Raw genomic sequence first — 13,159 nt, forward strand, 5'->3', positions numbered from 1 at the left:
AGGAGACTTCTGTGCAAGACTGAACAGACTTATCTTGTCAGAACTCACCCTACAGACATTTGCTACTGTTACAAAACTCTTAAGTGGTAAATTACAGGATGGAATTTGGAGTCTGGTCCTCAGTTCTTCAGGTCTTGAAGTATCATTTCAAATGTGGAAAAAGACCTTTTCTTGTCTAATATGGTATTACTTCCCACTGGCATTTGGATGTAATCTGTAATAAACACTCAGTTGCATCACCATAAACTTTTGGCAAGCTCTTACTAAGGGTCACCTCAGTGTAACAAAAGCAACAAACATTTCAGTCTTGTAGACAGGATGGAGAGTCCTTATTAGCTACTATTTCACTGCTTTATTTCTTTGCTTGACCCCTTCACTGGCATGACTACTTTAGGTAAAAAATTGAATTCTTAACCAGCAAAAACAGAATCTGATGCATGAAAATGATAAACATTTGCTTTATTAAATTACTTTTATACTTCTACAAAGAAATTTTCTGATTTCTGTTACAGAATTAAATGAAGGAAATTCATTGCTGTCTCTGCAGTTACGTAAATTTAGATACAAAAAGGTTGTAAAAAGACTGCCCTATTCAAGTTACATAAAACAGGCAGAAAACAGACAAGTTCCCTCAGGAATCTTGAGGCTCAGAAATATAAAGTCCCATTATATAATGAAATTAAGAATTCAGCAATGTGTTGAACAATTGTAAACTGTAACTGCACTAGTGGACCACATTATTCAGCAGTTTCCTTAAAGGTATGAACTGTGAACAGAACAAAAAGTGTAGCTGACACAGCAGACCTCATTTAGTTGTTCTCCCTTTCTCCCTCTCCAAGTCAAAGTTGTGAGATCAGCATTTAAATGATAGGAAGGAAACTTGCCTCCATAAATATCAGATATTTCTCTATTTCATAGCTATTTATATAAAGTAACTAGCTGTTACAAATCAGTTTCAAGTAAAACAGGTGGCTGAGGCAAAAATAATCAAAATCAGATCATACACAATTTTACTGTAAATACAGTAATTTGAAAGATAAACACATAACCATAGCACTGACAGGATATCAATGCTGCTGTATTATAGACATGATGTGTCAGTAGAAAATTAGGATGTCTATTATCAAAATTGAGGACATTCATTCCAGTCTCTGGTAATCTAATCTTAGTGCAAAACAGATGCTAAGACATATTTAGCAAAAAAGGTGATACGTTTAAGGCCAAAAAGTTGTTCAGTCATCACTATCACTTCCAGATTCACTCAGCTGCAAGTCATTTCCTAGAAGAAAAAGAGTCAACATATTAGTCATTTTCAAGGAAATAATTTTCTTCTTTCATGATACTCCCTTTCCCAATTATGGCTTACAAAAGCTAATAGCAAACAGGTAAGGGGGGCTGGACTAGATGATCTTTCAAGTCGCTTTTAACCCAAACTATTTTATGATAAAAGAATAAGTGCATGTAGAACCAAACTCACAGTGACAGAAACTTAGAGAGATAATTTGTCTACAATTTTAAAATCTTGGCAAGGAAGCCATTAGCATATTTGCACAAGGGCATTTATTTAACATCACCAGATCACAAAAGACAACACCTAGCTATCTCTGCCACCCACATTTTCATGCTTCACAAGTGGAAAAACTGCTGGCGAATGCAGTTTTATGAAAAACAAGTTGTTTTTTTTTTTTTGAAACACATCTGAATGCTACTCAGCTGTGCTTGAAAACAAAGTGGTGTCTCAATCAAGAAGAGCAGCTCTTTGACATACCACTTAAAGATGTATCAGTGACCTACTATTTCAAACTGGTTTTGGAACAAGTGAGCAAACAAAACATCAAAAGAAATTTTACAAAGCACTTTAATTTGGTGGCTGTCTCGATATATTTCAAAATGAGGAAGTAAAAAGGCTACCCTGTGCTTGCTGTGGATGTCCATAAGCTCAGGGGGTGTGAGGAGGGAATCTTCCCAGGATGACAGATAGCTAACAAAAAATACAGCAGCATGCTCTACACAATCTACATCATACCTAGCAACTTCCCACACATTTTTAGGAGTCTGTTCCAACTGGTATGTTTATACCCACACCTCCCTTGCCAAACAACCATTACAAAAGAAAAAAAAAATCATCTTGGGCTATGCAGAAATGGCCTAAAAACAAAAGAAAAATCACTGAAACGGAAAAAACTGAGTGAACACACTATTCTCACATGAAAACCCCACAACACTCAGATTGGATCTTTTACTGTCAGGCCTATCATTTCTGCCAGAACACTGGAGCCTTTAACATGGCTGCATTTAGCCTTCCTTTGTTTTCCACTGTGTCATCAATAAAGCTTAGAAAGTGGTACATGCTTCTCTGCAACAACAAAAACACTTTATATAAGAAAAGAACAGTGAAGATGGTTGTTTCCAAAAATCTTTAAAGACATTTTTTTTCTTTCCAATCCTCTATATAAAGAAAAAATTTACAGCCATATTATTTTAAGATAAATTTAAAAAGCACTTTAGAAAAGACAAAATCAAGTTATTTGTCAATAATTATTCAGAACAATATAATACCCTAAAAGATCTTTCAAGACAGAGAATGGTATTGGTAAATTTAACTCCTGTATTTATCACTCAAAGGAGAATTACAGTGAATTCTTAGAAATCCCAGCCCTGTTATGCACTAGCTACTTTATGGGAGGACAGGGAGTGTGAACAAGAAGATAACCTTCCAAATGGTGTTTCTGCAGCCTTCAAAAGTTATTTCAACACAGTTAATAGAAATTACACAAACCCTGTAACACCAGCCAAAAATACCAATGCTTGTGAAAACCAGCAGATGGGAAAGGCAAGAACTCCAAGTTCCAGAGTCAGAATTAATATGTTAGGATTTACTTCAGGCTAAGCTTTGTGCCTCATTTTTGCACTCCTATCTCAAAAAAACACCTTCAGAGAGAGGGCAAAACAGCACAATCTAGAGCTGGTGGCGTTCAGATGGATTTGGTGCCAAGACAGAAAGCTCATTTAATGAGGACCCTGAAGAAACATCTAGACTATTGTACTTATGAGGCAGCAATGAAGTGAGGGAAAACTGCTGAATTCTTTTCATGGTGCCAGCTGCTTATTAGCAATATTAATTGGGGAAATAGGAAATGTAATTTGCAGTGCAATCTATGGTGAATATAATATATTCAACTGAATTCTTGCTAGTTATAGGGGACAGGGAAACTCATAGGAGTGATCACTGTCTCACAAATCTTAGTGTCACACCAAAACCAACCTAATACAAGGGAAAATTATTATTTGTCAAAGTAAAACAGCTATGTTTGTACGAAGCATCAAAAGAAGTGCAGTTGTGCTGAATACTAAGTACCTAACACAAGGCCACAGAACAGCCCATCTATGCTGGGTTTTCTTTGGAAAGTTACTTTGTTTAACATAATCCTTGTTTAAAGAAAAAGTAGACATAAAGCAACATATGAGCAAATATTCATGAAGAACAGATTCATTAGTGTCACCATTTGCAGACTTTGTTATAAGGCAAGTTGTGAGCCTATATAATCAGCTTCTCAAGGTAGAAAGGGGAAGAAGCAGTATTTTGGGAGTGAGGGGCAGTACTGAGCCCCAGATTCCTGAAGAGGTAGATATGTATCTGACAGAAGTATTTAGTTGCCATGTTCCAGACACTACCTCCTCCATTTTCCAAATTCTACAAAATTTAGAATTTACAGCTGTTTAATTTCTACATGCAAGATAAAACTCTGCTGTCTAAGCTTCCCCCAACCTTCTCCCTGCACAAAGAAAGTCAAAGAAAAACTTCACTAATTACCTGGTATGGTGCTGATTCTACAGAGGTGCACAAAACTAGTCACAGACATCAGCACACACCTCAAAGCAAGATTAGACAAGCAAGCAGCTTGTGCTGACATTTGTTGATTCAGTATTTTATTTTTGCAAAACCTTATTTGAGATGGAAGAAAATGACTGTACAAAATCTGACTGAGAACTCTTGCCATCCAAAGTAGAACAATGTGCTGTCCGTTTAGTTTCTCCAGGTTTCACTCTCCTGCCAAATTCCCTCAGCAATAGAGCTGGAGAAGTGCAATTTTGGAAGTAGCTGGTTTGATCTTTAACTAGTGGAGGTGTCTTGTGAATGTTAACTGGACTGGAAGTTGGGGATGGAATTGTTTTAAGCAGTAATATATCTGTAACTGTAATAGAAGTAGATGGCAATAATCTCAAGAGCTCAGAGGTCTAAGGTTCTGCCTGTCAACATGGTTCTCAAGCAACATCAAGCCACCAACTTCCCCTGAAGCACTCATGATGTTGTCATGGTTTAAGCAGCATTTTCTCCCTATGCTGGAACTAGTGGACTTGGCCACCTGTACTTGTATTTCTCACTGGAAGCTTTCCCACCTGAGATTCTGTCACTGGGGATAAAGCTTAATCAAATTTTCATAACAGTTTTATTAAAGTGTGGAGAACGGGAAATCGCATTTGTCAGTAAGGGTTGAAATAAGTGCCACTCTAATGTTACACAAATTGTAAACATGAAGACTTTGTTCTTTGCAGTGACAGTAAAATGAAAGCAGCATTTCGTTCTCTGCACACAAAGTCACAGGACTTCTCACTCTGATCTTATCTGTTCATGCAGTACATAATGAAATATCAATGCAGGTTATTTAAGTATTTAAATACTAGCTAAAAAAAAAAAAAAGAGAAAAAAGAAAAAGAACTGTCATTCATGTTATCCACTAAGAGCTGAAATAAAAGTAGATCTGCCAGAGTCTAAAATTTCAGTATAACAAGTTTACATATGAATGATAAACCATAATGATCTTAGGCTGCAAAGCAGGGTTGATGGAAATCTCTTCAAACCAAGGTCTGGCAGCTAAGCAGCTAATTAAAAATGTAACTATTCTGGAAGAGTTATCATAGCTGAATACTCACTTCTGTGTCTAAGTACTCCTGTTATTTAGGCAGTGAACTTAAGTTTTTCTACCTAATGGGATTTTATTTTTTACGTGAGAGTTTTCCAAACTTTCCTTTTTTTGAATACATTGAGCATGCAATTCCAGGCTGTGCAGCAATCCCTATTGAACATCACAGCTACTCTTCAAATTACATTTTTAGTTGCCTGAATGTGTGGAATAAGATAATATCTCCTGAAAGCAAATCACCTCCTTCCTTATATGCAAAGGACAGTTTTGCCCTGTTGGCCAGTGGAACACTGCCATGAATAATTGCAACTGACACAGCTAAGAATACACCATCTTTTCTGTATACTCAGAGTATTGCAACCATAGTATCCTTCCCATAGTTCTATCCAAGAAATGAAAAGCATATGTTCAGGGAGTGCCCTGTTAGGTCAAGAATTTCCAATACAAAATTACTGTTCTCCAGTCCCAATGTATAGAACTGGGAGGAAGTCAGAACAGTTTAGGAAATATTTTCAACTGCTTCAGCTTTAATTTAATATCTCTGAGAACCACGAACCTTCTAGCCCAGTGTCTAATTCAGCCTGCTGTTGAACAACCAAACCCTAGCATCACTTCCCACAGTTTTAATTATAACAGAGACATACTTAAAAACAATATGGTTTCCTTTCAGAATCTCGATGTCTGGAATTGTGCACTAAGAAAAGAACAGCCTTTGTACTTACGTAGTGTATTCATCATATGACCACCGCTCTCTTGGGATCTGTTATGACTGGCATCTTTGTCAGGAACAGCCTGTTGTGGCATGGCAGACACCGTGGGCTGAGGCTGCAAATACGGCATCGACATCGGAAGAGAGGGCTTCGTTTCCTCATCTTCAGAATCACTAGAACTATTTTCACTACTTGATGAAGAGGATGAAGAACTTTTAGAGTCAGATGAACTGTCAGAGCTACTCAGCTGGTCCATGATACTGGCTTCTGCTTTTAGCTCTGCAAACAATAGGATTTGTTTCTCAGTTTACATTCATCATAATTGAAATATAAGGAGGAGGGGAAAAAAGGAAAAAAAAAAAAAAATCAACAGACATCAAGCACACACTACAGCAACTTAAAAAACCCCAGACCAAACCCACCAAAGATCTCCAGAACAAAGAAAAGGGCACAAGTGGTATCCAGCCTGTCATGTGGTTTTCTATCCTCATAGCTTGAGCACTTTCTCCCTTTCAAGCCAAGTTTTAGAACAAGGGTGACTGTGAACACAAATGCTTAACTCCACATTCCATGGGGTAATGCAGCCCACATAGCCTTTAATTTCTGCAACTAGCAGAAATTGTTCTGCGTTTTCCTTAGCACCCCAAATATGGCTTTCACTGACTAAAAACTGCAGTTACAATCCACAGATCAGTCACTGCAAGATGTCTGCAGTTGCACCCAAAATGCCTGCCAGCAATTCAGCATTGCAATCAATACATTTGTTTGGGCCATGTGACATTTTGCTCAAAATCAAGTTAAGCACGAAGAATATCCAAAAGAGCCATGAGTCTTACACTAGACATTTGTTAAGATGGTCTTACAAGCTCTTAGAATACTTCAGGAACAGCTTTGATATAGCAGACACAATAAAGCAAGTAGGAGAGTAGCTCATCTCTCTTCAAATTTACCCAATACAGAACAGGTTGAAGGTGAAAGTCACCAAGATGCAAGACAGTGCAAAGCTTAAGAGAAGAAGGGAGGAGAAATAAAATGATTAATCTTCAACACAAACTTCCATGAAACAGACTCTAAGTTATCAAAGACCACTCTAAAGGAAAGGCCATCTTTATCAAAGGCTAGTCTAAAAGAAAATGGTGTTCAGGAAAAATGGCACCTAAGAGTGCAGCTATGGCTGCAGGAAAAAATTAACCCAGTGCTAGGAAAGAAAAGAAAGAAAATTAAAGACTGAACTATTCAAGCATAAGGAAAAAAATAAGGGGAACAGAAAGAAAATAAAAATTGGAAGCATATAAGCATCTTTTACTAAGGACGTGCATGAGAGAACATGATCCACCACACATCTGGAGCTGTAAGACACCTAACTGAAGGACACCACTCGAATCCTAAGCATTCAATTCCACTTCCTCCTAAGCAATGTCTAATAGAAGAAAAATTTTAAGTGACTGGCCAATACCAAAAGCTAAGAAATAAGATCTCTGCCTTGAATTCTGATGTAATTTAATCAGACAGAATTTAAATTAGGTGATTTTATCCAGTGAAGGAAGAGCAGTACATATACTAGAGGATAATGGCAGAATGAGCTGCCCCTCCACCTCAGAAAACAAAGTTAGTAACAAGTTCCAGGTAGTGTGCTTAAGCAGGAATAGTCAGTTACACAACCATGGGATGAAGAATGATTAGCAGGCAACACCTCTGAAGAGTCTGAGAGTTACAGTGGATCCCTACACTGCTCTGCCACTCCATGCTGTGCGGAAATGACTGGATACTGTTTGGTCTTGTGATACTACAGACATGATACTATTTGTTCTTTGTGTATAAAGATGAATAGTGCCTGTAAGGCAGCCTTCTTCCTCACGTCAGCACTGCTAGAACTTCTGTAGATGTGTTTAGGGACTATACTTAAGGAAGTTTTTGGACTCATTGCAAGAAAGCTGAAGGAAATTGCCAACAAATCAGGGATTTAAAAAGGAAACCTCCAAGGAAAGATTGAACCAACTGGTGTAATTTTGTATAAAGAATGGGAAAGACACAGCAGTTTGAGTCTGTGAAGGACTGCTCAGAAGCAGCACAGTAATCTGCTCTGTACTTGCATGATAAATATGAAAGTAGTAATAGGCTTGCTGTCAGACTATCTTTACAGGAGAACCCAAACAGTAAGGAGAGCAAAGCCCTGGAATGGCTTGCCAGCAAGTACAAGGATTTGTCACTGGAAGGTTCTAAGAACAGGTTAGAAATCTGACTTTAGGACAGAAGGATGGACTAGATGACTTGATAATATCTCTACCATCCTTTTAATTTTTTTCAGCATTTTAAATAGTACTCAAAAGTGGACTGGCACTACACAAGAGTTTGGTACATTGGCAGTCACTTTGGAGACTTTCAGTACTTGATACCACCACTTCCCCCAAAAGAACAGACCACCTAGAAAAGGAGTAATTTTATTTCCTTCCTCTTTGGAACCTGAGATGAATTATAGTACTGTTCTGCAATACAGATTGCTGGTCAGAGCTTAAAACCAAAATGGAAACAAAAACCATCTTCATAATGATACATCTAAAAAAAAATCTGTTTAAAGGAATTCAGAACAACTTAGGAAGCAGATGTCAGTTCCAGTCAATGAAACTGCCACCTGTCAGCATTTCTGTAGCAAGTAATTACCACCTGCCATCTTCCTTGTCCTCCCAAAGGAAATAAGGCCTCCTATTAAGTGAAATATGAGTGTCACACCAAACCAGAGTCTCTCAAGGAAACAGTACACAGCACTGCTCAAGGGTTGATTTATGCAAGTTTTTAGCTGTCTTTTTCATTGGAACCTCATCTTCCACAAGGCTCTATCTGGTAATTTAAAGTGTAGGTTGAGATGTGAAGTACTGTAACATATTTGCTGAGTGCACAGAAAGAAAAAGGAGCAATGTCAAAATGGAAGTGACTTAGTTCCAGTATGACAATACAACCAAGCATATACTTGATTAAAGTACCTGTGGAAGACAGAGCCAGGGAGACAGCAGCCATTATTAAACCTAATGGTTCAGCTGTTTTTTTACTGTAGCAAGCTACAAATACTATTTTTTTACACACTTGAGCCAGAGTGGTCATTTCCATATCAGAGTGAAGTTGCTCACTTAATCAGCTTCTAGTGTGAAGCTCAAATAACACAAAACAAAACAAAAACAACCTACACACCCTAAAACCTCTTAAAAACTAATTGTTAACAGCATAATTTCTGAAACTTGTGTGCCAGTGGAGCTTACCCCGTTCAATATCATCCATAGGAGAAGATGGAAATGTTTTTTCCTTTGATGGAGAGCTTTTAATGTTGTTTGGAGCCTTTGTTGCATTTCGCATTTGCTGCTGTTGCTGCTCAATGCGAGACTGGACTTTACTACTTCCTTCAGCTCTGTGTGTAAGAGGGAAAGATTTTAAATTACTAGAAGGCAAGAGGCAAGGAAAAAGGCAAGAACACAGGGGATGTGGTACCATGGAATTATTTCTCGTGCCTTTCTAAATAGCATAATTTGATTCTTAGATAAGTTATCATACTGGTAAGTTATTATACTAATACATATAATACATTAATATATACTATTAATATTGTATATGTGTTTAAAACTATTTTTATACACTGCTATTAACTTTGTAATATTTTGGCAGTTGATTTGTTTTTATACTTTGCTACCCAGGATCACTTAATAATAATTCTGCCGGAAGTTAATTATACAGACTCAGCAGCAGAAAATAAATATTTAAAACCTTGGTATGAGAAAAACAAGCCATTACAATTACTGAGACCTGTCACAAAATTTTCTTTTTTTTAATTTCCTCATTTACAAGCCAGAAGACAGTAGGCAAGCTACTAGCTAAATAGATCCTTTTTCCCCTCCCTCTAAACACATCAGAAAATAGTTACTATTTCTTTCAATAATATAATATGTTTTGGTTAATAAAAAATACATTGCAATTTCTTCTGCAGTCATGATTCAAAAGATGTGAAGCCAGTTTGCTGAGAAAGCAGGTTTTTCACTCCTTTGAGCAAGACCACGTACTTTCTAAAATTATGTTTTCCTAAAAATAGTGATATGTAGTTATATATCTCAATTTAGACTCATTAACATTGATTTTCAAAATGAGTAAAGCACAGTTGTTTCTCCTGTAAATCACCCACCTGGTTTTTTTCACAGTGATGTTGCTACTAAGTTTCTCTAGGCGACATTCTCCAGTGTCATGGTTGATAATTAAGATACATTCTTTTAGGTAAGGCTTCTTTGAGCCCTTGAACACAGTCACTGGTGGAGTTGAGCCCTATTAAATCAGAAGTCCAGTAAGTGTTACTGCTGTGGTCGTTTTTCTTAGAAACAGCAATCCTTCTGTGGTGACAAGTTCACTACAAGTGATCATTTCTAGCCATTAAAAACATTACTGGTTAATTCAAATTAGAGTCACAGTTGCCATGTCCAAAAGCAGCTGCTGTTTGACTGGAATGGGGTTTTACTCACTTAGCTTAGTTTGAAACGGATTAAATGCTTATTTCCCAATATTTCCTTATTTCTCTCTAGGACTCATCTCACCAAAAGAGGTTTCAGTTCCCATATCAGCAGAGCAGTAAAGCATGGCAGGTAGTAAATTTTCCCTTTCCAGTCTTTCCTGCTTTAGAGCTGCACTAGAGCAATAAATACCAAGGGGAAGCTCGCACTGCCAACATACACATGAAGCTTTTCTGTGTACGCAACACTTCTGGGTCATCCTACAGCATATTTCCAGTGCAGCAAATACACTTAAAGTTACAGTGCAGCTGTTTAACCTTTGAGTCTTTTGTAATCTTACAGTCTTAGAGCAATTGTTTTTCTACTCTAAAAATCACTCAGGCAGCTCTGAACCAGCATTAAAACTTTATACCCTTCCATAGCCAGGGTATATACTTAGGACAACAAAATAAATCATTCTTTTAAGCCTGCCACTCTTCAGCCACATCAACTCACCTCAATATTTGGCAGTGTTATTGTCACCTGTTCACCTTTGCCAACTTCAAGGTCTCCTTCACAGGACATATCAATAGATGCAGGCTTAAAGTCATCTAAATATAAAAACAAACTAGATTATTTACAGGCTTTTTAGGAATCTTATAAATGCAGGCACCACTTAATTGCAGTTGGAGGCTATTAAGTAAAAGCCTTTTTTTGCTAGTGTATCATCTAGCATTCCCCTGAGCAGATCATTCCATAAGTCAACAGAATTCAAAGTCAAGCTGCTTTTCTCAGGATCCATTATAAGTGTTTAAATCTTTCAGTTAAAATTAGAAAGACACCTTTAGGTTTTAATGGATAAGAGAGCCAAACAAGTTACGTTGTATTTCAAAAGGTACATTCTCATGTAATTATTTTCAGAAGAACCAATAAATAGTTCCTGAAAATGCTGATCCCAAACATGGGAGATGTAGACAAGTGACAGAAAATGCACAGAACAATATCAACCCCCAATATGCATTTCTCTTTCTGTTTCTAACTTTACTGTAACAAGCACAAAAACTTGGCGTTTCAGTATAGTTATTTCTGTTGAAAGTGAAATTCCTTCCCAATTTAACATTGATTTACATTTTGGGGTTTTTTTTTCAGCATCTAAAGGACTCGTTAAAATAAGTTTTGAGCAAAAGAGGGTATTGATTTCTGATCCTTTTCAAAACTCTGAGACATTGCAAATAAGCATATGTTCAGGCAGCTCTGTCACAGAGTATTATTTCCACCACGAATAAATTGGGAAAGGCTACAGCCAAAACTCTGCCTGTGCCGATTGAGGGAGACAGGATAGCATCAAGAGGCTCTTGAAGGCCTGTGATAACACATGTGGGGCTGAGCCCGCGGCTCAGGTACGGCAGGGCCGGTCTCGCCCCCCGGGATGCCGGAGGGGACCCAGGGGCGGGCACACGCTCCTCGCCCCGCTGCCAGCCCCATCTCACACGCTGCTGGTCACATTCCTGCAGCGGGGGAGCCTCCATTCCCCAGCTCGGCCTGCAGCCACGGGCCAGGCGCACAGCCCGCAGCTGGAGGCACGGCTGCAGTCACAACACCGACCGGGCAGGAAAGCCGGGCTGCGGGAGCTGCTGGGCAGGGCCGAGCGCGCAGCAGGAGGCTCGCAGCTCAGACACAGGTGACAGCCCCCGCTAACCTGGCTTGGGCAAAGCCCTGGATGTCCTCCTACAGGAACAAGCATACAACAGTTCCAAGGTTTCTCACCAAATCAGAGAGTATTTGCTTTTATATATGGCCACTGGGCTGTTAATAATTGAGAAAATGAAGATATTGATACTGCCAATCTTAACTTCTAACCAACAGCTGTTGTCCCTTTTACTCAACTGTTAAAAAAAGTCAGGTGTTGGAGGGTATTTCTTCTGCACGTGCATTTGATAGAACTGATGAACGGGCCAGTTTCTGTGTCTCATTTGTTGGAAAGGAAGAGAGATTTCAAAACAGATTTCAGAATAAATCATCACATTAGAAGAGTCAGCATGAAACTCTAAGGGTAGGAGGTACCAGACGGGGTTGTTAGTCCTCTTTAAAATTAGGGTAAATATCAAATTGCAGCATTTGTTTAAATCCATTTATAGCTTTTTTTTCTCCCTCTCCTCCACTTCTACACTTGGAGACAATCTAAGTGCCATTCCCTTTGCTCACAGAGAGCACATTACCCATCCTGCACACCGGACACTCTCCAGAGAACATACGTTCTCTGAATCTTGGGGATATCATTCTATAAATAACCAGACAACAAAACCAGAAGCTGCAGTGCTAAATTACCAAGGACTATAATCCTGGGAGCATTTGTTTCCTAGCTACCCTCAGAATCTTTGAGCACACACCTCTCTAGATAGTAATTATGTACTCAGGGAGGGCGTACTGGCTCCGTGATTAACACCGCCTGCCTTTAACCTTTGGTTGCTGAATTACACGGAACTTCTAAAAACTGAGCGCAAGCAAAGACAGAGCCACAGGTTCAGCTTAGCTCGGTTTCCAGCAGAACCGCAGGGAGACGCTATGGAAAAGGCATAAAAAGCTAAGTTAGTGCCCAGCGGACAGCGAGGGGCAGCTCTAGGATACAATGGCCGTACGTGCTCCCAGCACCGACTGAAACCTGCACGGCTCCCTAAATCCCGGACCGGCACCCCACGGCACTCAGCGCCAGAATCCCGGGACAGATGCAGCCGCCGAGAGCGGCCGCAGCCACCCCCACCCTCCAGGGCACTGCGGGCACCGGGGGCCGCCGAACCCCTCCCCGACCCCCGCAGCCCCCGAGAGCCCCCCCAACCCCAGCACTCACAGCGGACAGTGTGGAAGGCGCAGCGCGGCTGCTTCTCGAAGCTCTCCCCCAGCTTTAGCACCCGCGCCTTGGGGTCGTAGAGCGACGGGACCGCTCCGTTCATCGCGGCAGCGCCTCACACCATGGCGGGCCCTGGGGCCGCCGCCGCCGCCCGCACCGAGCATCCCTCACGCCGCCCGGGCCGGCGGGACCCGCCCACGCGGCTCCGATAGG

General features: G+C 39.8%; 1 protein-coding gene across 1 annotated transcript; it reads right to left on the reverse strand.

Annotated features, from left to right (window-relative positions):
- Positions 1 to 442: 442 nt before the first annotated feature.
- Positions 443 to 13,103, reverse strand: EAF2 (ELL associated factor 2). Its single transcript, XM_063161779.1, has 6 exons — positions 12,947 to 13,103; positions 10,615 to 10,709; positions 9,801 to 9,937; positions 8,890 to 9,035; positions 5,648 to 5,914; positions 443 to 1,279 (listed from the first exon to the last, which is right to left on the reverse strand). The coding sequence occupies exons 1-6, from the start codon at positions 13,047 to 13,049 to the stop codon at positions 1,233 to 1,235; spliced, it is 795 nt and encodes a 264-aa protein (XP_063017849.1). The 5' UTR covers positions 13,050 to 13,103; the 3' UTR covers positions 443 to 1,232.
- Positions 13,104 to 13,159: the final 56 nt, after the last annotated feature.

The sequence above is a fragment of the Melospiza melodia genome, chromosome 8, assembly GCF_035770615.1.
Source record: "Melospiza melodia melodia isolate bMelMel2 chromosome 8, bMelMel2.pri, whole genome shotgun sequence".
Taxonomy (NCBI): Eukaryota; Metazoa; Chordata; class Aves; order Passeriformes; family Passerellidae; genus Melospiza; species Melospiza melodia.